Source organism: Dysidea avara, chromosome 8 (assembly GCF_963678975.1).
Source record: "Dysidea avara chromosome 8, odDysAvar1.4, whole genome shotgun sequence".
Classification (NCBI taxonomy): domain Eukaryota; kingdom Metazoa; phylum Porifera; class Demospongiae; order Dictyoceratida; family Dysideidae; genus Dysidea; species Dysidea avara.
This window is the reverse complement of record NC_089279.1, coordinates 22,385,116-22,409,580: the sequence shown is the minus strand read 5'-3', so window position 1 is coordinate 22,409,580 and position 24,465 is coordinate 22,385,116. Positions and strand designations below refer to the sequence as shown.

The window sequence follows — 24,465 nt, the reverse complement described above, 5'->3', positions numbered from 1 at the left end:
ACTGCTGTAGCTTTGGTGTGCAGTATTTAAAGATAGTAAGTGGTTACTGAACTAAAAGGTTTTTATTTTTGCATCTAGTAGTTACCCTGAACATTTTACTTTAGGGGACACGAAAAGTAGCGTTAGGGTTAGGGTGGTCCTGATTGTGTAAATGAAGGCATTAGTGATTTCTGGCTGGAAATTATTTGTATGTGGGTGATGAATATATTTATGCAGGTGAGCGGGTGAAAAGCTTTAAATGCGGGTGAGTTGGAAGGTCTGCATGGCGTGTCACGTGCGTGGTCGGGCGGGCGGAGAATTAATCTAACAGTCAGTGAATCACTAATGCTGGATAATAAATACATGCACCAACAGTTAGAAAAATTCAGCTGTAGGCTCTAGCGATTCCGGGAGAATTTTAAAATTAATGGAAATAATTTTTATTTAACATAGCCTTGTGTAGTACTCCCTGCATGAGGATCTCATAAACACATAGTTTTTTTTTAAATCCGTCATAGGATGGTGGAGATATAAGCAATTTTATCCTTTAAAATAGGCTAAATTTTCTCCATATCTTTCCAATGAAAAAGGTCCCAAAAATGGCACAATTGAACAAATGCTTATAACTGAGCTTTGCAATAACATTTTGAACTTCTGCTTTCTGTTATAAATACCTTAATACATGGACCACAGTGTAACCTACTTGTAAGACCCTCTGAAGGAAGGTCACCTCCATAGAAAGCCAATAAATAGTTGCATGCATTAATCATCTTGCGGATGGCAAAACAGCATACACATGGTGAAGTGTAACCACTCTGTACCAGTCACTTCCACTCAAAAATACAATGTGCATGTAAAGCAAGGAGTTGCACTGTTGATTTATAGCTGCTTATATAATATTTTTTCTCTTAATGTACAGCTCCTTGACAGCTACCAAAATGGTGCATCAAAGAGATGAGCTGCAAATTTGCTGACTTTTAGCATAGTAATATTGAAAACTACATGGACAAATATGCTCACCTTGGTGTGACTAACATGTGCTGGGTCGTTTCTTGCAAAGTGAACATAACATTGTGGTGGCTATATTGCAAAATAATCTTATAATTGGCATAAAACTCTACACAAACATGTTTGTAGCAGAAAACTAACTGCACCATCATATTCCTTGCTCCCAGAAACCCTAGATACGGTACAATTGTTTGATCAATCACTCGTACGGCAGCGAATTGATTGTGCCAACTCTCCAATGGAAGATTCACGGAGAAAATTTTATGCAAAATTTACGGAATTCCGGAATCGCTACTGTAGCTTTACGGCTACTTAAATTGACAACGTGGGCGTTCGTCGTGCTAAATCTATACTGAGTAGATACTTGCACGTAGCTACATACCTTGACTGGAATATAGAAGATGAAAAAACCCTTGGTGAACATTTTTGTCTTCACTTCTGCAGTGATTTTAGCAGGTAAACTTTAGCTAGCTGGTAATTTTGTCTAGTAGTCTAGTTAACCGAGTTATGTTACGTTTTTGTTCGCCTCTTTCTGACTCCGTGAATGGTTGTTCTTGGGGTGAACCATGCAGCCCTATATGGAGTAGGACGAAGACAAAAACAGCCATATCAGCTTGAATTATATGTTGGAATATAAATATTATCCATCTAATACTGTGTAGCTACTGAAATTGTGCAGAAGGCTGCTAATTAATTATCTAACTATACAGTGTCGGTACTTATTGTTAAAAATTACAGATAAGGGTGATCCAGTAATTTGCTGGAGTAAACTGTTGACTACGCTAGCTGTTGCCACACTATAATGATAAAAGTGCAACATGCAAGCCACACAAATGGCAGGAAAATGCAAAAAGTGTTAGCTATGTGTGTATATAGCACTTCAAAGTGTTGATTGGCTTCTGTTGGTGCTGCTACAATTCTCTCCCCCCTCATAGAATCAGTTATGAATGATGAGCTTAGGCCAGTAGATGAGTTGGAGCTGTGAAGAAGCTGGCTATGCATGCAGTAATGAATAAGGTCTTGCGAATACCAACTGACCTCTCAAATTGGAATAGTTTTATGTAATAGTTAGACTTCAGACCACAGAGATCAATAAGTAATTTAGTAACCTGATGGCCCTGTGTTGTGGCGCCTGAGCAAAGTGAAGGCGCTACTACAGGGCCTGAGGCTTACTAAATTACTTAGAGCCCTGTGGTCTGAAGTCTAGACCCTTTATGTAGCTGTTGTACCTTAACACTGTTGACAGTTGCTTGTAAGAAATGTATTGTTAATTAGTAGAAACATGCCATCACTCCACCCGTAACAGCATACAGTTAATTTTCAGGAGGTGATGCATTGCCAATGCTACCAGTGCAGGTGCACGTAATAGACATAAAAAGGTCTAAGTAGTGAGCAAACAGCATTTTAATAACTCACATGCTCACGCAAGCCAATTCACTTGTACTGTGTAGCTATAGGCAATGGAACTCTGCAAAAGAGTAGCTAAGAGAGTGCCAGTGGAGTGAAACTGTGAAGCAAGTTGCAAGGTTGCAAATGTTCCTTGATTGCGTAAAGGCATGGAGCTATATGCTGGCTTGGCAGTTGTGTGTCACCACTGCAGTAGCATGGTAATACCCTGTAGGTATATAATACAGTGTGCGAAATAACTTTTCAGACATGTCCTGTCGTACTGTCAGGGCATTGCAAAACTTGAGTGGACATTAAGCAATTTGACTGGACATTTTAACTTCTATTGTTTCTCCTTTCCTATGTTTCTACCACTTGTATGTTTGTATCAAACACTGGGGCCACCAATGTACTGTACAGCTGATTACTTGTCAACCACTCACTGATACTGATAGTACAGCATTTTAAAGGTAGCTACTGGCCACATGAAAGGGCTTCTATGCAATAAATTGGGCCTTTGTAGGAAAGGAACCATAAGCACTTCAGTCAGGGCTTGCCTTGGAATGATAAAGCTATGTGGTCAAACTTTGCTTATGCTGGCAGCTGCCATGGCTTAGAATATATAATGGCTCTATCCCTAATATAAATAGATGCACTGATGTCTTGTTCATTCTAGCTTAAAAACTGGTTGTACAGGTGATCATGGATACCACAAGTAAAAGCTACTAACTGTAATCAGGTTATAAATACATTTTACTACTGCAGTACAGGTGACTGAGACAAGTAGGCTGGCACAACATAGTAAACTGTTAACCTCAGAGTACATCTTGGGCATACCCTTGTGGTCAGTACAAACCAAAAGCAAATAACTTAATTACATGTCAATACCATCATGTCTGGCCTCCTAGCCCAATGCTAACACTATAAACTTTGAAAGGACATTATTTCTGGACAAATTCAATGATGACCTGACACCTAGTGTAATTGACCGGAAATTGTCCGGTGTCCGGACGTTATTTCGCACACTGATAATAACAGTTGCTGTTGAGCAATAATATAATCGAGCTAATTGTGAGGTGTGATGATGCAAGTTGCTGTTGAGTTGGCCTCCGATTGTGAGTGGGTGTTGACACATGCAGCTGGATTGATTGGCATTAGTGTGGCAATTTTTACTATTCAAACACAGCTTACTACAGTGATCATGAATATTTGAATAGTGTGCTAATGAATCAAACAATGTCATGTCATATCCAAATAATCGTTTCAGCACTAATTGGTCGTAGATGGTTACCCCAATCATTGATTACATGTAATAGTTATACCATGGCTGTGAGGGATTTTGTTGATATATACACCCAAAGCACAAGGGCCGCAGGCCCGAGGGCTGCGGGTGCATATGTCAGCAAAATCCCAAGCAGCCATGGTACAAGTGATATATATCACTTGGGGCGCACTCACCTAATAGGTGAAAGAACTAATGAGAACTCATCCCATTTGTTTTATACAGTAGCATCTGAAGATCGATTGTGGTTTTAATAGCGTGGGCTAATAGCCATCAAAACGTTGTCCATATGTTAAAACGTCATTAATACGTTACTATGCTTCAACACGCAATGTTAGAAAACTTGCGATTGTGGGATGGAGTTTATATTGTTATCATTTTTGTACTACGTTAAGCCAACTAACTTCACTATTGGGACAGCAAGTAAGTTATTATATTAAGTTAAGTACTTAGAACTGTAAGTTACTAACCTATTTCAACATAGCAGTAGTAGCTTTGCTGTTCCGTGGTCTGTTCCAAGGCTGATACGCGGTGGGTAGAAATACGCATCCACAATCGCCCAAACAATTATTTTGTGCCTTCATTATCCTTTAGTAACAACCAACTACTCTATCTTAGCCTATGTACTAAGCTTAGCAACCTCTACAAAACCGAGTCCCACAATACAAAGCTCTATGTCGCTCAATATAACGAGTCAAAGCGCATCGATTCTTTGAACTGGCTGGGTATCAAAGTCATTGGCAAACCGCTTTCCCATGATATTGCCCGGGCAATATGCGAGTTAAACACCAAGCGGCGCCTTTGAACGCCCTCGCTAAAGTGGTATATGTGGTGATATTGATTAGTACACAGGAGCTGGAATAGTTGCTGGGCAAGTAGAAGGTGACTTCTTGTATCCTTTGAACTAGCTGACATGGTGACACTGCCCATGCAGGATCACCAATTTAAACTCTGTTGTGAGGCTCGTTGTTAGATTTCAGGGTCACTACTCAGGCAAGGATGACTCAAGACTGCTTTCTAGCTGCTGCTATAGTAGCAAACATGAGTACAACTGATAATAGTGATAAGAGTACTACACAAGTACAACAAGAGTGCATGTCACTGTACATCAAGCCAGAGTCAAGTCTTCCTCACTGTTAATATCTATTGAATAAGTTAAACACTGTAGGATAGCCTACTAACCAACTCATTAGAATATAACTTCCTTCTGCACAAATTTAAATAAAAGAGCCGATAAAGAACATGCAGTGTTACTGTAGAAACTATTCAAATGCAGTGACTAATTTAGATGTGGAATTTAACCAAACATGTAAAATATGGTATATACTATTGTTTGTGTTATGCATGCTTCAAATGAGTTGAAGCATACATAGTTCCATGAATCATTCCCACTTTGTGTATACATGTATACCCCTATAACGGTAACGATAATCTACAGTATGTCTACATTAATTCTTGCAGACATTGGTATGTCCTGTATATGGTTACACTAGTAACATAAAGTTGGCGTTCAAATAGCTATTTTAAGTTGTCAAATTCCTTGCTAAGCAAGTACCTGGTTTACCAACTCCATCCATGCTATGAACTAGAGTAATTTCTATCCAAGTATAATAGTCTAATACCGCTGCATTGTACAATAATCATTTCTTGTAGAGCAATCACAGATGGAGTTTTAGAGAGTACAACTGTCACAAAATGCACACTTGGTGTTGGACAAAATTCCCAATGAATCTCTTTCAGAGACACACTTATGATTTATTTGTTATTTATTTATACTCTCCTAAACAATCAAACCTGCTGGAAAAAAGAGAATTACAATACACAAGTTTACCTAATAAAATCATGATGATGGCAAAAGTTATATAAACATATCACTTTCTTGTTAATGTTCAAATTCTGATAGTGTATGGCACATAATTTTCAAAATAATGAGTAGTGAGATTATTTTGTTGGGACAGCAATCTGCATGAGGAGGCTTTAAATAGTGTAGAAATTGATGTCGACTCATTCTAAGCAGTTTAGAACATTACCCTAAGTGAAGCAGGTAAAGAAAGAGCAAAAGAAACTAGTTTTGAGATTCACCGTCCCTTGTCAACACCACACCATGACATAAGTCATCAGTCAGTGCCAATGATGCCTAGGCTGTGTTGTCCAGAAAGTAGGCTAATGGTAAAGCTATTTCTCTGAGTGTAGCAATTATATAAAGAAAGAGTGAAACAAAGAACAAAATAAATTGGCAAACTGTGGCTGTGAGTATCCAGAGTTAACTACATTGACAGTGTTAGTGCCTGTCTTGTCCAGAAAGTAGGCTAATAGTAAGACTATTTCATTCATAAGTTCGCTGATTTTCGTTTATGAATGTAGTAAAAAAAACCACAATCAAGACCACAGTTTTATTATAGTAACCGCATTAAGCCTTAAAACATCAAAGGAAAGTGTTCATTAAGTTTCTAACTTAATAATATACAGTATATCTCTCCCAATAGCAATGTTAATGTACAAAATAGTAAACTTAAAGATCCCACAATCATAGTTTTATAGCATATTGTGTGTTGAAGCATGACATACAGTGTGAATAATGCTCAGAGTGCCATTAGCCTAAAACCACAATTATTGTGATCATTCAGATACTAGTATAATATAATTATCTCTATTAGTCCAGCAGTATAAACACTACACTGTATTGTCCATGTTAGTTTTCATATGACCACAGGCTTCTTATTTGATTAGTATTATAAGGCTTTATATTTCCCCCAAAAGCATGATGAAATCTCAACTACCCATATGAAACCCTTTAAAAGTTTTTGTCAACAAACCAAAGAAATGGTCTGGTATGAGTCGGTACAATGTTACTGGAAACATACAACAAGCATGCGCTGTTTAAATAACAGACAATTATCAAGGCTCATGGTAGTGAATCACATAGCCAAGAAAGTAAAACTACATGCCTCATGCTTAGCATGAGCCACTACTGTATAACATTAATTACATGCCACACTGTTGCAATCCTCACTACAATTTATATGCTTGTCATTTTCAACACCCACCTCAGCTCATAGATATACAACAAGCTTTTAAATCAATATCAGAAACAAACAATTTTTGTATTTGTACTAGGGTACATACCTACATAATATGAGGCAAATCAGTGCCAAGGAAATCAGGTGATTCTTTGCTGTTGACATCCCCATCAGCCACTATTAGTATTATAACTCAGGCTTCAAAATTTCATGGCATTATGTTAGTTTCCTTGTGTTTGCATAGTTACATTACTGACTATATCACCATACAAATTTAGTACTTACAAGTTCTGTGTGCAACAAGTGCATGTTTAGGGGGGTTGTTAAGGTTTCAGAAACTCCTTTCTAAAATTTTAACTTGTAACTAGCTAGACTTGCAGCAGGAACACTTAGTTTATGCTGTATTTAAATGCCACACCTTCAACAGTAGTCGCACTTGAGTGGTGCCACAATCAATTTTGAAAATAAACATTGAGCATTGAGTGGTGGTCAAGTTCGAATAGTTGGCGCATCAATATTATGAGCAAAGGTAATAAATGCCATGGCATTTAACCATGTGAATACAGTATCCAGAATAAATAGGAATAGAGCAGTATAGCTATGATGTGGTTGGAATCTTACATTAAATTAAGAGAGAACAAGCTAGGGTATATAAAGACCAAGATACTCTAATAGAGCAGTCGAAACTGCTCTAATCATACAGTACTATAGTACTGTATAGTAAGGTGTGGACATGGCCCATGGAAAAAACCACCCAAAAACCAGCCTCACTTTTCCCTGACAACGATGAGGCAATATTGGTTAGATACAACTAAGCCCAAACAAACCTTCAGATCACCCAAAATGCTTCCAACAAGTTGCTATGGAATTTTTAAAATTATTAAATGGAATTTTCTACTGACTGAGTAACTGACTGACTGAGTAACTGATGCCTTCAGGCAAGCGTAACTTGATAACAGCTAAAGCTACAGGTTTGATTTTTTTCACTGTTTGACATCGCTTCAGCCGGACATGTGATTTTTGGCATACCACAGATCATGCAATGCATCCTTCATGGACTTACCAACGTCCTCTTTAGTGTCCCATTTATCTTTGCTGACAGCGAAAGGTGTCGATCTGCAATTTGGTGGTAGCATGAGACGGCTTCCCTTTGTAATGGAAATCATCCATATTTTTCATAGTGGCTACTTTGATTGCAGAGGTGCTTTTCGAACAGTTCTTGATTCATAATGCTGTGTAACAGGTTGAACATAGCTGACAACAAAGCATTATAGGTACTTCACTTTTCAGATGATAATTGATAGCTGGGGCACGCGGCGCCAATTCTTTCTTTTGATGCGGTATGTGTGGGTTCACTAGTCAGAAAAAAGTTAACAAACAAGTACACAAACATTTTTAGAATTTTTAACTAGAGTAGGGACCATAGCACATGGATAAAAGGTACTGAAACAAGCTGGAATAGTGCATGATATTAAATCACAGTAAAACAATAAGAAGTGTTGCATCCCTACTGTACATTTTCCTTATGGTATCTTGAGCACAGTAGGGATATAACACTTCTTATTGTTTTACTGTGATTTAATATCATGCACTACTCCAGTACTTCTTATCGATATGGTATGGTTGAAAATTCTTAAATTTTTTGTGTACTTCTATAATAATGGTTATTAAAGAATTGGATACTTTTAAGTATAATTTAGATAATTACTTTGATAGCACAATAATAATATTGTATGATCTTGTCGTATTGTACATCTGTGTATATATAACCTTCGCTGAGTGAAGTTTCACAGTAATGGTAAATAATATATATAATAATAATAAAGAACAATATAAATGTACAGTAAGACTAGCCTAAATATTTAAAGAATAATTTAGTGGTTAAATCTGCAGGAGGTTTTCATTTGTATTAGAGAAGATAGACATGTATTAGATCACTACAGTTAGTAACAATACTGACCAGCTGTAAACCATAATTGACATTTATGACTTAGCTAAAGGGAGCCAAGCAGATATTAAAAATAATTTAGACTCTCTATACTATTCATGAAATCATGAATCTTGAAGCATTATAATGTTCAAAAATTTGGCAACTACTTGGGCGGGCTGTGCCCCCAACCCCTGCCTGCACTAATAGCTCACTACCGCATGTGGAAACCACTGCCCCTGCGCAAGCTACATTATAATTGTGGTGATTATGATTACCACATAGCTACTGTGACTGGCTCACACAGTACACAGAATTTCTGAACTTTCTAAAACACTTGAAATATTATTGCTAGTATATTGTTACAATTGTAAGAGCTTGCCAGCTGGTTATCTAGCTGCCAACATGGCACATGGGCTGTATACATATCTTGCTGTAACAGAATGAATCTGCTTTATTTAAGTAAATCCTCCATCCAAAGACAGCTGTAAAAAGGTACATCCATGAAAGTAACATAAACTGATAACAGAAACAGTTGATATTTTGAGCAGCCAAGAATGAATGTTAATGCAATTACTGTATCTATAATGAACAAGTTTAACTTTGGACTTTACCATTAACTTGGGTTCTATGTTTGGTCTTGATGCATCCCTCGTTCTTTATTCTTTATTATTAATTACTAGGCAGGCAACACAGCTGATTTTCCTAGAATGTAAAATCAACAATATTACATGTGTTACAACCAATAAGTTAGAGTATGTATGGTACTATTACTAATTGTGAACAATAAGTTACGTGTTATGTAAACAATCAAATTGAATCACTAAGTTACAGCGCATATGTTACAATTACTATATAATTATAAACAGCAAATTACAGTATGTATGTTATTATAAACAGTACGTATTTAGTAGTTATATATATATATACAATGGGCACGAGCGCTCTACCTGATATAAATGCATGTATGAGCCTGAGACCATTAGGCCCGAAGGCAAGTGCATTTATACAGGCAGAGCATGAGTGCACATTGTATAACTGTTATGTACCACTCACCTAATAGGTGGAGAGAGTCTCACTATATAGACAGCTGCACCTCTTATAAACACCAGATTTCCAACATCAATTGTGGGCGACCGCGACCCAAACATTGTGCTGACATTCCCTCTCAGTACCTCATCCACGTGAGATATTGCTTTTGACCAAAGCTAGTACACTATCCCGTTCGGCTCTCATCATGTAATGCTCAGCATACATGATCACTCGATCACCAGTGATTCTTTTGAGCAAAAAAAGCAGCTAATATAGATGGTTTGAGTAAACAAAGCCTAACTACTAAACACTACTAGTCTAATTCTTACTATCTACACTGGCTACACTCGAATCTAGTGGCAAGACAAAAACTGGCTGCCACAATGGTGAACATTATTTTGAATATAATAGTTTTATTGACTCATTGTCGAAGATGGTAATCTGGGCTCAGATGACATCAAACTAGTAAGGTATATAAGTAGATTGGAGTTGTGGCCACCACATTGGTATTTTCAATTGCCATTGAAACGTATAGTATTGGTGACGTTTGGTGTGCTGACGATATGGCCCCACAATCAACTTTTACATGTTAGACTATAAAAGAATTCGAGTGAACTGTGAGTTTTATTCCAGTGAGGTGTTGTAGCGTTCTCGGCTGCCGGAACTTATGCAATGCTGCACCGCAAAATCGCAGTCAGTGCAATAATAGTTGCACTGGCTGCGGTTTACAGTTTGTATTGCGGTTTTGTAGTGTGTTGGTTTTGCAGTGCAATAATGGATCACAACGAGTACTTATAATGCATTCACCGTAGTCTGCAGCAGTACCATATACAAATTATGGTACTGGTGACACCTTTGACATAGACAATTACTAGTTATAAACTAGGGCTGAAACAAACACTGCAAATACTCGAGTACTCATTAAGGGTTTTGGTACTTGGATAGTAAAATTGGTACTCGAATACTCATTAAAATCACTTGACCCAGCTCACATGATGCATTTGCCATCACAATGAAGGCTATAGAGTTTGAGTGGCATAATTTCTTGTCAGGAACACTAACATCAGTATTTAAATACAGTGTGTGCATCATTGTTGTTACTTGAAAAGCTGTGAACTGCTTATTAAAGTCAGTATAAAACATGTCAAATGGATGTGGCTACAAATATCTAGTATTCGTTAGTGTTCATCCATTAACTCTAGAGAGTACTAGAATATTAAATACCATGTTACTTGAAAAGCTGTGAACTGCTTATTAAACTCAGTATAAAACAATTCAAATGGATGTGGCTATTATTAGTGAGTACTCAATCGTTAACTCTAGAGAGTACTTGAATATTAAAATCATTTCATCCCTATTATAAACAAATCAATAAGGTACGGTGCATATATTATAATCAACAATAAGTTCAATACGTAAGTCACAATTACTAAGGCCAGGCAAAGTCATTTATTTAAATAATATTATCTCAGTAATGCCCCCATGGTTATATATATATATATATATATTATATCTACTGTTCATTTGCCTTCTTAGCCTGTTTAACAGATTTGTCAATGAACAGAGCATTGTGATATTACAGCCGGTTAACAGTGTAGCTTATGTGTCCAGCTAATTACACTGAGAGATGGGTTAAAACAAGTGAAAATCTGGCCATTGTGAAGGAAAGCACATTGCAAATCCACAATGAAAAGTGAATAATGACCTCCCGCCCTCATGCTTTTTTGGACAATAAACTGTGAATCAACTTTGCCTGGCCTAATTATGCACTTAAGTAATTGATTTTTAAAACAATTTAGAGTACTAGCTGCAATAGCAGAGATAGCTATAGGTAGTAAATTCCAATCATGATAATGATTAGCAGTAGGTATGTTAAAGTGAAAAGGATGTTGGAATCTAGTTAAATGGGTGGTGATAGTGGCAGTGATGTAAATAGGCCTTGGTGTAGGATTGTGAGCCTTGAGATATGTCTTCAAGTGTTTAATGCTGGATACACTATTTTCCCTGGATGTTACCCATCTAGCAGCAATGATTTGCACCTTCTTGATAGCTTGAATGCCTAGTTAATTCCTTTTGACTCTCGCTCTTTCAATTACCAGATACTTTTACTTTCATAAATGAGTCCTTGTTTTACAGCCAAGCTGTTTTTGCATGAAGAGATTACAGGGGTGTATATTCCAGACAAAAGCCAAATAATACTACCATTGAGTAGCTTAGCTAACTATCATAGCTATACACTACCAGATTACAGGCTTTAAGTGTCATGCAGATTTCCTCTAAATGATTTATATTCTGTCTTTCTGGGTAGTGTAACAAACTCATTTCTGGGTTGACAAGTATTTGACTTGATGGAAAGCAGTGACACAAGTGTTTAAGACCTTGTGCAATTGGCTAAATGTCTCCTGTGTTGATTTTGCTGCATTATAGCTATTAAACAGCCAGCACTGTCCTCATACTTTATTTCTAGCCCACAATTTGTATATTTTGAATCTTCCACCTTGCCACCCTCCACTCCAGTATGAGTACTTTACTTGTGATACTACTTCTCAAATTTTTATCTAAACTGCTGGCAGGAACTCAATAGATTTGTAGTGCAGATTGACAATAAAATAGTCTTAGGTGAAAATTTTGTGTGCGTACGTACTCACTACCCTTGAGAAATTGTAATGGCTAGTCTCAAATGGCATATGTATACTGTAATTGCATAACAGTATATAGTACTTTTTATTTTGCAGTGGAAGCCTGCACAGAGGGTGATATTCGCCTTGTTGGTCGTGTACATACTAATGATCATGAAGGTCATGTGGAAGTGTGTCATAATAGTGTATGGGGAACTGTGTGTGATAATAGCTGGGATAGTAATGATGGAAGAGTTGCTTGTCGTCAACTGGGATTGGGATTTGTTGATGTTGTCAGTTTTGGACAAGGAACAGGACAGATCTGGTTGGATAATTTATCTTGCTTAGGATCAGAGACTAGACTAGTTGATTGTCACCATAATGGATTTGGTGTACACAACTGTGGACATTATGCCGGTGTGATTTGTGAAGGTAAGCAGATTAATGAATATTTTGTGAAAGTTTTTCAGTAAGTTACTTTTGTAGTACAGTACTTCAACAAAATTCTTGTTCTATCCAATTCAAAACATTTAATTGTTTCCTTTTTATGATTCCTCAAAGATGATATATACAGCAGGACTTTAATTATTTACATGCCGGTAAATCTCAATTAACAGAACCCTCAGTTATGCATGGAAGCATACAGGGGCGGATACAGGGGGGGGGGGGGGGGGGGGGTCAAAGGGGGCTCTTGACCCCCCCCCTCCAAAAATTTTTAGTGCACCAAGATCGAAATACTCTAATAGAGCAGTCAGAGTATTAGAACAGTGTGTAGTAAGCTATTTAAAGATTTTAATGTACTTTATTAGCTATAAATGCGTGGTTGGTGAGGTGGGCAGGTATTGTCAGCTGGCTGTGACCTTTTTTTTTTTTGGTCTCACCCTATCAAACCAGAGACAATGTAGTGCCTCAGTTCATTTTTGACCCCCCCTTTCCATAAGTCTGGATCCGCCCCTGAGCATAGATAGAGTGTCTATTATCTATGATGGAAGTTAGGTATGGAGGTAAAACCTTTTGTCAACATTTCTTTTGCTACTCATTGACAGTTCTGTTAGAGTATTTTGACCCAACAACTTTACATTATGTTGGTTTTTTCCTTGTAAGTCTGTAGCTCTCTCTCTCTCTTTTAAACCACAAAAAGTTTGAGTTATGATGATTAACCTATACACCTATTGATTTTTAAACCATTTCCTTAATTCCCTGCAGATCTGTTTTTATCGTCCGTAACTCTGTGACTATTTATCAGATTCGGTACATAAATTCACCTCAATACATCCTTAATTTACACTAAGTTTCGAGTTTCACATTTGCATTTTATGCTGAGTTTTGTAAAGGGTGCAAAAAGAAAAATAATATTCCCTGGAAAGACGAAGAAAAAGGGGAAAAATGAAGAAATTAAGCCTAATTTTAGGAGTTTGTGCTTTTACTGAAATTTAGAATGTGAGGTGCTGAAGGTGGCTGGCAGCTATAGTGCTAAACTTGTATGCTTTTGAGAAGGGATACAGAGCTATGCATGCATGAAAAACACATTTTCTTCCTGGCAATATACCCATGGTGTGACCCAACACACTACCATGTATCTTGATCTTTTTTAAATAAAGAACTCTTTGACAATTAAACAATGCAGTACCAGTAATTAGAGTATTTTTTCAACAGGTATACTCTATAGTGGGTCATTTTTGAAGCAGAAAATTTGAACATCAAATTAGAATTTGAAGGTTTTAAATTTTGAATATAGATTTTGGAATTTGTGTCAAGAAAAAAAATGCTGACTTACGGATGGAAGATTACTCACCAGTCTTGTGCAGTCAGACCACTTTTCTTCTTTTATATTGGGTCAGGAAGATAAAAGGTCTGGTGAATGCAATATAGCAGTTGTGTTCTGGCACCCCCCCCCCCCAGATTTTAGGGATTCTACTGCACACAGCTTTTGATTGCTGTGAAAAGCTTGCTGATTAGCATTGATTGGTGAGAACTGTGCATATGGCTCAACTATTTTTTAAAAGTCATTGCAAAGCCATTATGTGCAATCAACAGATGTTTCACAACGATCAGAAACTGTGTAGTACAATGGGATGGCAGAAGAAAACTGCTATACTGTGTTCACCAGATCCTTCCTGATCCAATACTAAAGAAGAAGAAATTATGTGGCTGAGCGAGACTAATTCCTCACTCGCTATGCACTAGGCAGAAGACTAGGGAAGTCAAATGGATTAAATTCTCATAAGTCACCATCACAACCAAATCTTCAGTAAAATAACAAAAGATGGCATCATCAAGGTCATTCTGAATAATATGGTTGATCAACTAAATAATAATGATGCTGTGTGACCAATGCAGGCACTAATTCTAAACTACACTTAAGCAAGTTTCCACCAAAGTATTAGATCACATGAAGCCAAGTTACTTTTAAGAATTTTATTGAAGAACAACATGTACTATAGCTCCTGGGAATATATTTTTGAAGAGAAGAGCCTTTTAAAAAGTATTCAACCCTTTGAAGATTACCCGTTATGCAGTACATTCTAGAGTGCAGTAAGTAAATGCATGCTCTGTATAACTAGGTGTAATTGAACAGAGCTATTGCTACATATGTAGCTACATATGTGGGTTTCATAGAAAATTAGTTAACTTCTCTTATAATGGAACCGTTGGTGCACAAGTATTTGAATAATGGTTCAGTTACCTGTATAGAAGATAGTTCAGCTACCTGTAAAGAGTTCAGCCACGTAACGTGTCACCCTGTAGAGAGTTCAACTACATAACAAGTCACTCTGTAGAGTGTACAGTTATGTATAAGTTATCAAACACTTACGTTACAAGTCACTACGTAGAGCATTCAGCTATGTGACAAAAGCAACCTGTAGAGAGTTCAGCCTTATACCAGTCATCTATAGAGAGTTCAGTTATAAGTCACCATGTAGGGCTATGTTACGAGTTACTGTGTAGAGTGTTTAGCTACATAACAATTCACTCTAATATGTAGAGACTGCAAAATTATTAACATTAAATAGACACAAATTAGTCACAATTAGATAAAAGTCTTCATTGTATACCTTTAGTAAAGAAGTAAAAAAGAAGAAACAAAGCTGGCTATAAGTGGGCTTTGGGGCTTGCAATTACAAAAAGAAGTGATATCTATAACAAGAGTCAAACTATAAAAAGGGTGCAGCCCCAAAACATTTAGTGTGAAAAAAGTTGTAAAATCAAAAGTGGCATCCAAGAAATGGCTACAATGATACTAATACCAATCATTTTTAATGACGAGTGATTGTTAAAATGATTGGCACTAACATAATTGCATTTTTGATTTCACAACTTATTCACCTTGGATTTTTGTGGGGCCACACTCTTTTTTCACAGCTTGATTGTTTTGTTATAGATTATTATTACTGTTTATCCATAATTATATGTTTTGTTTATAGCTGTTCTACATTATTGTATTAACATAATTATTATTGTATTTCATTTTCTAGTTACTAGTCCTACTAATGATGATTCTAGCAGTAGTAATGGCACATCTACTAGTGCCATTATCAGTGCTATAATTGGAGTACTGGTGATTATTGCTGTCTTCTGCATGATGTGTCTCGCCTATAGCTATTTGAAATACTATCAACTACGACAACGGAACTTTATTGCTCAACAACGACATCCAAGAATATTAATAACCAGACTGACTCATACTTCTACAGTCCCATCAGGTACCTCACCACCTCCTCCTTACACTCCTCCAACCCAACCCACTAGTGAATATACTCCAGTTCCACCAAGAGGTTATCAGCCAGTTGCTACTGATGAATACACTACTACACCTGCTGTTCCATCTAGTGATGATATACCATCAGAACCACCACCCAAATATACTTCTAGTGTCTGTTAATGTTCCACCACCACCTTTTAGCTGGAATTCCAATCAGTAACTACATTTAATTTGTAATTTATGCATGTAATTCATTCGATTCTGTTGTTCATATATAGCTATAATAATAATAACATTATTGTACTCAATGCATGTGGGCTGCACCCTCAGATCCCTACTTCTGGTAACTCAATACTGAATATTATTGATGTTGGAACCCCCCTTCAAAAAAATCGTGTCTACGCCCCTGCCACTTAACATTATATTCCTACAGCTAGAGGTAACACTATTAGTTGTGTGGTACTGATCACCCTACATTAAGTGCTACAGGACACCATGTAGCATTAAATTACATTACTGATAGTATGTAGCAAAATAGCTACATGTGTATAATAATTATGTAAAGGTATGTGAACATTATACATAATAATTTGTGTGCGGGTAAAGTTGTAAGGCAATCTAGGTATGTATGTAGTCATTTGCAACTACACACTCAACATCTATGTATACAGTTATATCTGTACGTGGTAACACACAGTCAAATACATGCAGGCTTATGCATCGATAAAATTTCTATAATATATTTCATTGCTGTGGTCCAAATCATCATGTGTGGTATGCAGTTGTATTGTATTTAATCTACCAATAATATTGTTTGTACAAAAGTTTAAGCATTTAATTAGACCTGGCATTTAAACACAGTATACCTGAGGTCTAGTTTTAGTTTGGAATGATGTAACATTGTTATCAACCGTTTGTTGAACACCTTCAAAACTTACTAACGCTACTTGGTAAGAGTATTGTCAATATGGGAATGAGGATTTAGTACTGGTTGAGCATACAGTTCAGTGTGCACTATACTTGCACACACTTGTGTATAGCACAAAAAAGGAGGAATCCTAGATAGTGGTCCAAATTGTAGAGAAACAATTCTCAGGAAATAGTAATGGGATTAAATAATTCTGTTGTTTTGAATGCAGACAAGCCTGCTGTTTCGGCATGCAGGGGAGGGGTTGTAACTGTAATCCTTAAAGATTCTTACACTCGTTACAGTATCAGCCACATGCACTCCACCTAATATCAATAAAGATGTCTATCATCCCACACTATCACATCACATTGTCAACATCAACTGGTGACTGTGCTGGTGTCAACACTTCTTCATCTACATCATCCACCCTATCAGTTACTGCTGCTTCTTTACTGGTTACTACACTAGTTTCAACTGGTAGGGTAGCAGTTGTTGTTGTATTATTGATGTTGCAATGACAACAATCATTAATCTGTTCTATCAACACCTTTACAATTTCAAAGGAGCCTGATTGCATCATAATGAACATTAATTTTGTTGAACTTGAACATGATTAAATTAATTAGTTACAATCAAGGAAAGCATAGATCATAACTACCTGTACAGTAGGGAGTCAAAAACTTGACACTATAACTAATGGGTTTTGGCAATACTAGACAATTACAATCCTATCAATGAGGTTTGGTTATAGTAGCCCATTTTAATTGTTTCTTGCTACTATTTCTACAATAGCAAAAACATGCAATAAAATATTTGTCAATTTCTACCTGCAGTGTAGCCATGTACTACAATAATTTAATGGCATTATACAAAACTCTGGCCATTTTATAAAACGGTGGATTAGATCAAACAGAACATCATTGACATTATTAAACATTAATGGACACATTTCCTTGTTTAACTCTAGTCAGAAATCCCTGCATATATTCTCTAATTTGTTTGAGGTTGTTCTGACGTTGTATATACAAGTCACAACGTTGTGATAATATCTTTTTCTGTACTATGAAGTGATGTTTCTCCCTCTGGTGGATATCATCCTCCTCCTCACTGGATAACTGTTGTTGTTGTAGTGAATGAAGTTGTTCCTGTGGATGTGTAGTGATATATGTATCAGTGTAGTAAATATTTTACTGTATGCTTACTCTAAGATCAGCTTCTTGTTCATCCATTTCTTTCAATTTACCAGTCAGCTGCTCCTTCTCACTCTGCATGTGTGCAGGAATGAATGCATACATAATTCTGCCCAATTATGACTGCTACATTGTGTGTGTGTGCATGCAAAGATACGTATATACGAAAAGAACATGCCACCAAATGGTGGATCACTGTTACAAATTGTGATGAGTAAACTAGAAAGTTTGATATGCTACTAGGGGTGGGCAATATTTCAATATTATCGAGAAATTCAATATTTTACTGATATCCATGTGCAAATATGATATTGAGATACACTGTAACAAGCACAATATGTTATACTTGCTGTTACCTTGGTAAGTATGATGCATCTTGTACAAAAAAAACATCATGGGTACAGCTCAGGCATACAATACTAGAGTACAGTAAGTATTGACAACCAGCTACTTTGCAATAAATCAACATTTTTGGAATTTGAAAACAAATTGGACTGGCAGGTCAGTTGATATGGACTAGTTTGAGTTATTAAAGAGACATATTGCAATATTAGTAGTCATCAAGATAATGTGATAAAAAGTTATTGATATGTGCTTTTGAAGATGTCGCCCACCCTACATGCTACACAACTGGTATTGTGTTCTAGTTGACACAGTGTGACTATCCTAAAATGGACATGCCCACAAATCCAGTTTTAGGCCCAATCCACATTATTGTGGTTTCTTGTAACCAAACAAAACAGAACTTGTCTTTGTATAAACAATACCTCCTCCCCTCATGTCCAAGTTTGCTGTCAGATTTCTAAGTAGGATGTCCCAGTGTACCTGTAGGATAGGGTGGACATCCTAAGGATTGTCCCATGTGTTCCCTAAATCATGCATATCCATCCATTCAATCTTTTTGGTCCCATTTAGAACAGAGTGGACATTCTTAGGACTGTCCCAAATGTCCCATCATTAGAATTTGATCCTACTTGTCCATCCTATCCGTTTAGTCCCAAATAGGACAGAGTAGACATCCTAAGATATGTTCCCTTAATCCTACACGTCCATCCAATTAATCCTTATGTCCCATATACAGTAGGATGGAGTGGAGATCCTTAGGACTGTCCAATATGGGACCAACAGGATAGGATGGACTAGTTAGATTGAGCTGTTTTGGTGGGACAAATGGGACGGTCCTAACCCTGTCCTATGGCATATGTAGGACTAAAAGGACATCCTACATGGGATAGGGATGAGGGATTTAGAAGGCCCAGGACAAATTTAGAATATGGGGCCTCTATAACCAATAATATTCAATAAGCAAATATACATAAGGACATCACAGGAATAAGATTAACTAACTAGCTACTAGACTAGAGCTGAGCGATAGTACAACTATCATAATCACGATTTGATACATAATAATATTTATATCACGATAACGATAGTATCACAATAGTTACTAGCAGTTATTAAAGACACTCAACCTCACGTATACAAACACTTGAATACTCCAATTACGTACACACCACACATTTGCTTTTCTAACACTCCACTAATATTGTTACGCGTGTCAGTATTACAGGTGTTATCTTTGTTGTCCATGCTCAAGCTACTGGTCTTTTACAGTTTTCTGAACTTCAACATTATCATCTTTACTTTTGTTATCCATATTTTTGACCAAGCACAGACATGGATAAGTAATCGACTATCAAGATCACGATTGTTACTAGCTATCATGATAATTGATTAATCGCCACTATCGCTTAGCTCTATATTAGACTACAACTAAAAGTAAACTAGCTACTAACTGATAAGCTTATTGGCAGTTTAGCATACATGCAAAGCATGCCAAACTAGGGGGCCCCTAGGAAATTTTTGAAAATTAGACCCTGTGAGATTGAATATGAGAGTGATTTTAATAATTTATTACAGTATAATTATAATGTTTATTTGACTGTGGCTGCTGTGTTAGGGTATCTCAAGCTTGAATTTTATAGCAGGCATTCTGCCAAATACATAATACCTAGGAAATTTTATGTCCTAACAGTTACTATAACTGATGCCTGACTACTATAATAGGGTGACTGTTCTATTAGAGTATCTCAATCTTATGTAAAAGTCATACTGTCTATATAAGTGCCTTATAAGATATATTACAAGTAATGGTTTGCTGCCACTGCTACACTGCATTGCTATGGAAATTATTGAGCTTGTAGGCTATTGTATTTCTTACTGAGGCTTCCTGTATCTTCGTGTCTACAGGGAAGATGTACACTGTTGTACATTAATTTTATTGTAGCTATGTGTGGATAATGTAGCTATGTGACAGTTACTACTGTATGAGGCCCCCGGAGGTCGAAGCCCAGGACAAAATACCCAAATCCCCTCCCCCCCATCAGCAACCCTGATAGGGACTTATGATGGCAGACTTTGACATCCCTCGCAATCTGACAAGACCCATGTAGTCCACTGTGAAATTTAGCTGCGAACAAGTTACAACTTTTCTTTTATATAAATGCAAGAATTTCATAGATACACATACTATATATACTTGTATACAAAATTTTCAATGATATGCACACACATGCAAACCTGATTGTAGAAAGAGTCACATTGATCAATAGTCATTATAAACACTGTCTAGGATCACCAAATCATAACTCACTTGTAGTGCAGCAGTCTTCTCAGCTACTCCTTGGTTGAGCTTCCTCTCCTTCTCCAACATGACCTTCTTCTTCTCCACTGACCTATTCACTGACTGTAGTTCCACCTTCAACTCCTTGTGGACCTGTTGTAGTTGTTCTACTGTCTGTTTGTCCAGTGTAGCCTCACTGGTAGCCAGTTGTTCTGTTGAGGGCTCCTGTAGGTAGTGGAGTGTATATTATCATTGTACTAACATGTGTAGTGGGAAACCTAATGAAGTAAGCAAATGTATACCTGCCAGTATATACAAGGCTATTGTGTTTTCAAGGACACACATATCAGATTGAAGATGACTATAGAGTAAGGACAAATTTCCTAACAGCCTTGCAGTTTGTCAGACAAACATGTAGTTGGATGGACATACCAATACACTGTATAGACACAAATGTGTTGCAGTATGCCTGTTGTGCTACCAAGTAACTTGACTGAACTACTCTAATAGAGCAATCAGCTATTACGCAGTCACTATAAATCAATCATCTACAAGATTCAGATCTTCATTTTTTACTGTGAGAACCAGTAATGATTGGAATAACCTAACTCGTTACGTAGCTAATGCAACCTCATTGGATGATTTTAAAAACTGTAGCTGGTCTCCGTCTACCTTTTTCCATCCCCTATACTAAACAGTATTTATTGTTGGTTTCCCCTCCCGTATTTAAGTGATGTAAAGTAGGCCAAATGAGATTGTGTAGCGTGGTGGTGACACTGTGAGTGTAATAATGGTAGCTATATATTGATGAGCTCTCCTTTGAATTATTTCTATAGAGGTACACCACGGCTGTAGCTAATATGGTAAGGGTCCAACACAAAATTAGCATGTTCACACAAGCATTAGCCATACTGTATGATCATTACAGGTACAATAAGTACAGGAGGAGAATCAAACAATAAAACTAGTTAGTGACTGCTTAATTAGAGAACATTACGCTGTTACTGACTGCTCTATTAGAGTAATTTGACCTTCAAACAGCATATCTAAAAGCTTCACAGTCAGTCTTGATTTACACAAATACTAGTACAGTACAATAAGCATAAGTAGTTGCATGACTGACACGGTTCAGGAAGCTATAAAAATTTGAGCATTCTGTTCCATTCAATTCCTGATTCCCAGTTCTAGTTACTGTAAATTCCCTACAATAGGGTTGGCATTGGCACATTTGTGTTCCCTCCCTTGGGTTGCAAGAATGTAGCATCTCCTAACAACCAACTGGTAGTTACTGTTACCATCATATATAGCTCAGACAATAGGCTTTCCCTGTCCTGCCAAATCCAATTATGGTTGAAAATGGGCAATTAGTCAGGAATTTGTCCATTGTCGGACTGTTATCATAAGCCCTGATTTAATAAAAAGTAGTAAAACAAAAGATATGAATGGCATTAGCTATGTGGGAAAATCCCTACATCAGCATGTACGTATACTGTGGACATATGGTGGTGGCATCATTACTCATCCATACGTAGAATAAAATTTCACCTGTTTTGTGGGCTATAAAGTGGACACGCCCATAGAGGTCCCATTTCTGGGATAACCGGGTCCTGGTGGTGTGTATATACGTATTATGGAATAGCAAAAAATATTTCCTTTTCATAATACATAGGTGAGTTAATTCATTCTGCAAGTTGAAAAGTCTCATTCAATAAAACAGAAAGTGTTATACATCAATGGAGACAGATAGGGTCGACAGTTGGCTGCTTTATCTTGGACATGACATGGCAAAACACAAGTACATACAAACAAGCACAGCAGCAAAAAATTGAAAAATCACAAAAAGAAACAGATATGGAATGGACCGCACTGTACAGAAACTGTACACCATAAATCGGGAAATTTTTGTTCGAGATAATTTAGTTTTAAATAAATTCAATGTGTTATATTTTCGTAGACAGCCTAAAGCCACGAAAATATTTTACTAGTGAATTTTTCTGTACAGCAAATAATTTTGCTGGTGTGCCAGAAATGAACATGCAAGATACGATAAAAGTTGATATACGGGTACCTGTTGTACATGAACAGGTAGTTGTGATGGATGCCCAGCTGTGACCGGCCACATGAGACTAGATATTGGAACCCTGACGGCAGGCCATTAGTCTTTCTTCTCCAACAGTGTACACATTCCTCAAGTGCTTTGACCTCAGTTTTTGCTCAGCCTCCATAAAAATATTTCGCAAATAGAAAATATTCAAGAGTGAAAATATTTCATGTAATTTATTTTCATTGGTATAGGCAACCACAAAATATTCTTACTGTCGAATATTTCCCGATCTACAGTACATAGAATACAGTAGTTCTTGAAAGTTTAAGACATCTTTGTAAAAAATTTGTATGGGATTCTGTTGTCTGTTATGTTTGTAAACAAAAACAACATATAGTAATTAAACGAGTATATATGGTTACTGTAAGTAGTTCTGTATATTGGATGGTTAGCACAATGCCATTCGGCAGTTTTGCCCAGTAGTCCCTGAGAAATTTACAGTCAATGGGTTTTATTCAATGCCAAAGTAGCCACATAGTGCAGCGGTTAAGCCTCAAAAATAAAGAGGAACGTTCACTTTGTGATAAAAGCATGGGATTTGGTGGAGATGTAGAGTAAGACATCTTAAATCAATGCAGGATGGGTACCACCCAAATATAATTTAATTTAGTGGATTATTACACAATGAAAATAAACCATTAAATACCATTGATAGGGCTGCAGTATTATTTCAAAAACGATAGATCAGTACATACGTACATTAATTTACATAAATTGTTTGCTACAATGGATGCAGTTTATGAAGTGATATATCATACCTGTATATGGGGATCTGGGGACAAGCATTGAATTTACTTAACAAGAAGTTACGTTTCTTCCTGAATATATAGAATGGGGATGGAAACTGTCTGAAAATGGATTGCTTCCTATGTTTTGTTGCAACTTCAAAAGGTCTTGCCAAGGACTATGCAAATGCTTCTAAGCCAACTTGTGCTGCTCAACCCTTTTTGCATGTGTTACATGTTGAGGTAATGCTTCTTTCGTGGGTGAAATATTTATAACTACATGTACAGTTGACAGATAGGTTTGGCATGCTCCAATACATTGTTTGGCTTCAGATGTTTTAAGTAAAGCAAAACAACATATTACCTCTTTACAAGCATCTCATCATTCAGAGCACAGTCACTTTAAACTCCCATTCCTCTGTCAAACCCAAATCGTTTGCTGGGCAATTACTAAACTAGAACATCAGTGTCCATATTTAGTGGACCATGTCTTGTAGCATGAGCAGCAGGAATTAACAGTGTAGTATCAGTCACTTCATGGTTCCAATGTTCAATTTCTGCTATCAATTCAGTGCTAACTTTGTTCGTTGAAAGATCTCTGTTAAGATGAGTGGTAGCTAGCTATAAATTACTTTGTGGTTAATGTCTACATTTTGTGTTTGGAGCAAAGATATCTCTCTTCTTTAGTATTATTGGTACTCAATAGGTAGACCAGTTTAATTGTGTTATTTAACACACATCTTCTGGAACCTCCCCCAGCCTTATGAACCTATTGTTTGAAGAATAAAGATCCAATCAATAAATTATAAATGAATGGAATGGACTCCCATATGACTCCCATATGACTCATATGAATATAATGTCTAGCCTCTCAACATCTGCAAACAAATTGGGAACCAAAAATGGCATCAGATTGTTGTCTGCATATTTCAAAATATCTTGATATTACCAACAGCAG

The 24,465-nt window shown here is 36.8% G+C and overlaps 2 protein-coding genes across 3 annotated transcripts in view; one reads left to right on the top strand and one right to left on the bottom strand.

Annotated features, from left to right (window-relative positions):
• Positions 1-1,298: 1,298 nt before the first annotated feature.
• Positions 1,299-16,253, top strand: LOC136264122 (uncharacterized). Of its 2 annotated transcripts, none has more exons than XM_066058815.1 (3): positions 1,299-1,443; positions 12,370-12,684; positions 15,729-16,253. In XM_066058815.1, exons 1-3 carry the CDS (start codon positions 1,389-1,391, stop codon positions 16,133-16,135), a joined length of 777 nt encoding a protein of 258 aa, XP_065914887.1. In that variant the 5' UTR covers positions 1,299-1,388; the 3' UTR covers positions 16,136-16,253. The 2 variants fall into 2 exon arrangements, with proteins under 2 accessions (XP_065914887.1, XP_065914886.1); XM_066058814.1 differs by lacking the exon at positions 1,299-1,443 and adding an exon at positions 3,954-4,078.
• Positions 16,254-17,765: 1,512 nt separating this feature from the next.
• The window catches only part of LOC136263271 (uncharacterized), a 49,384-nt gene continuing 42,684 nt past the window's right edge, over positions 17,766-24,465 (bottom strand). Inside the window, exons 8-10 of the mRNA XM_066057780.1 lie at positions 20,709-20,903; positions 18,068-18,130; positions 17,766-18,010 (exon numbers count right to left, since the gene is read on the bottom strand). Of these exons, the coding sequence (XP_065913852.1) occupies positions 17,795-18,010; positions 18,068-18,130; positions 20,709-20,903 (474 nt within the window). The 3' untranslated portion in view covers positions 17,766-17,794. The remainder of the gene's footprint in view (positions 18,011-18,067; positions 18,131-20,708; positions 20,904-24,465) is intronic.

Excerpts from the sequence above, each read along its gene's own strand:
- LOC136264122 (XM_066058814.1), top strand. The coding sequence starts at position 4,012 with ATGGAGTTTATATTGTTATCATTTTTGTACTACGTTAAGCCAACTAAC. Across the intron at positions 4,079-12,369 it reads CTTCACTATTGGGACAGCAA|TGGAAGCCTGCACAGAGGGT; the intron begins GTAAGTTATTAT and ends TTTATTTTGCAG. Across the intron at positions 12,685-15,728 it reads TGCCGGTGTGATTTGTGAAG|TTACTAGTCCTACTAATGAT; the intron begins GTAAGCAGATTA and ends TTCATTTTCTAG.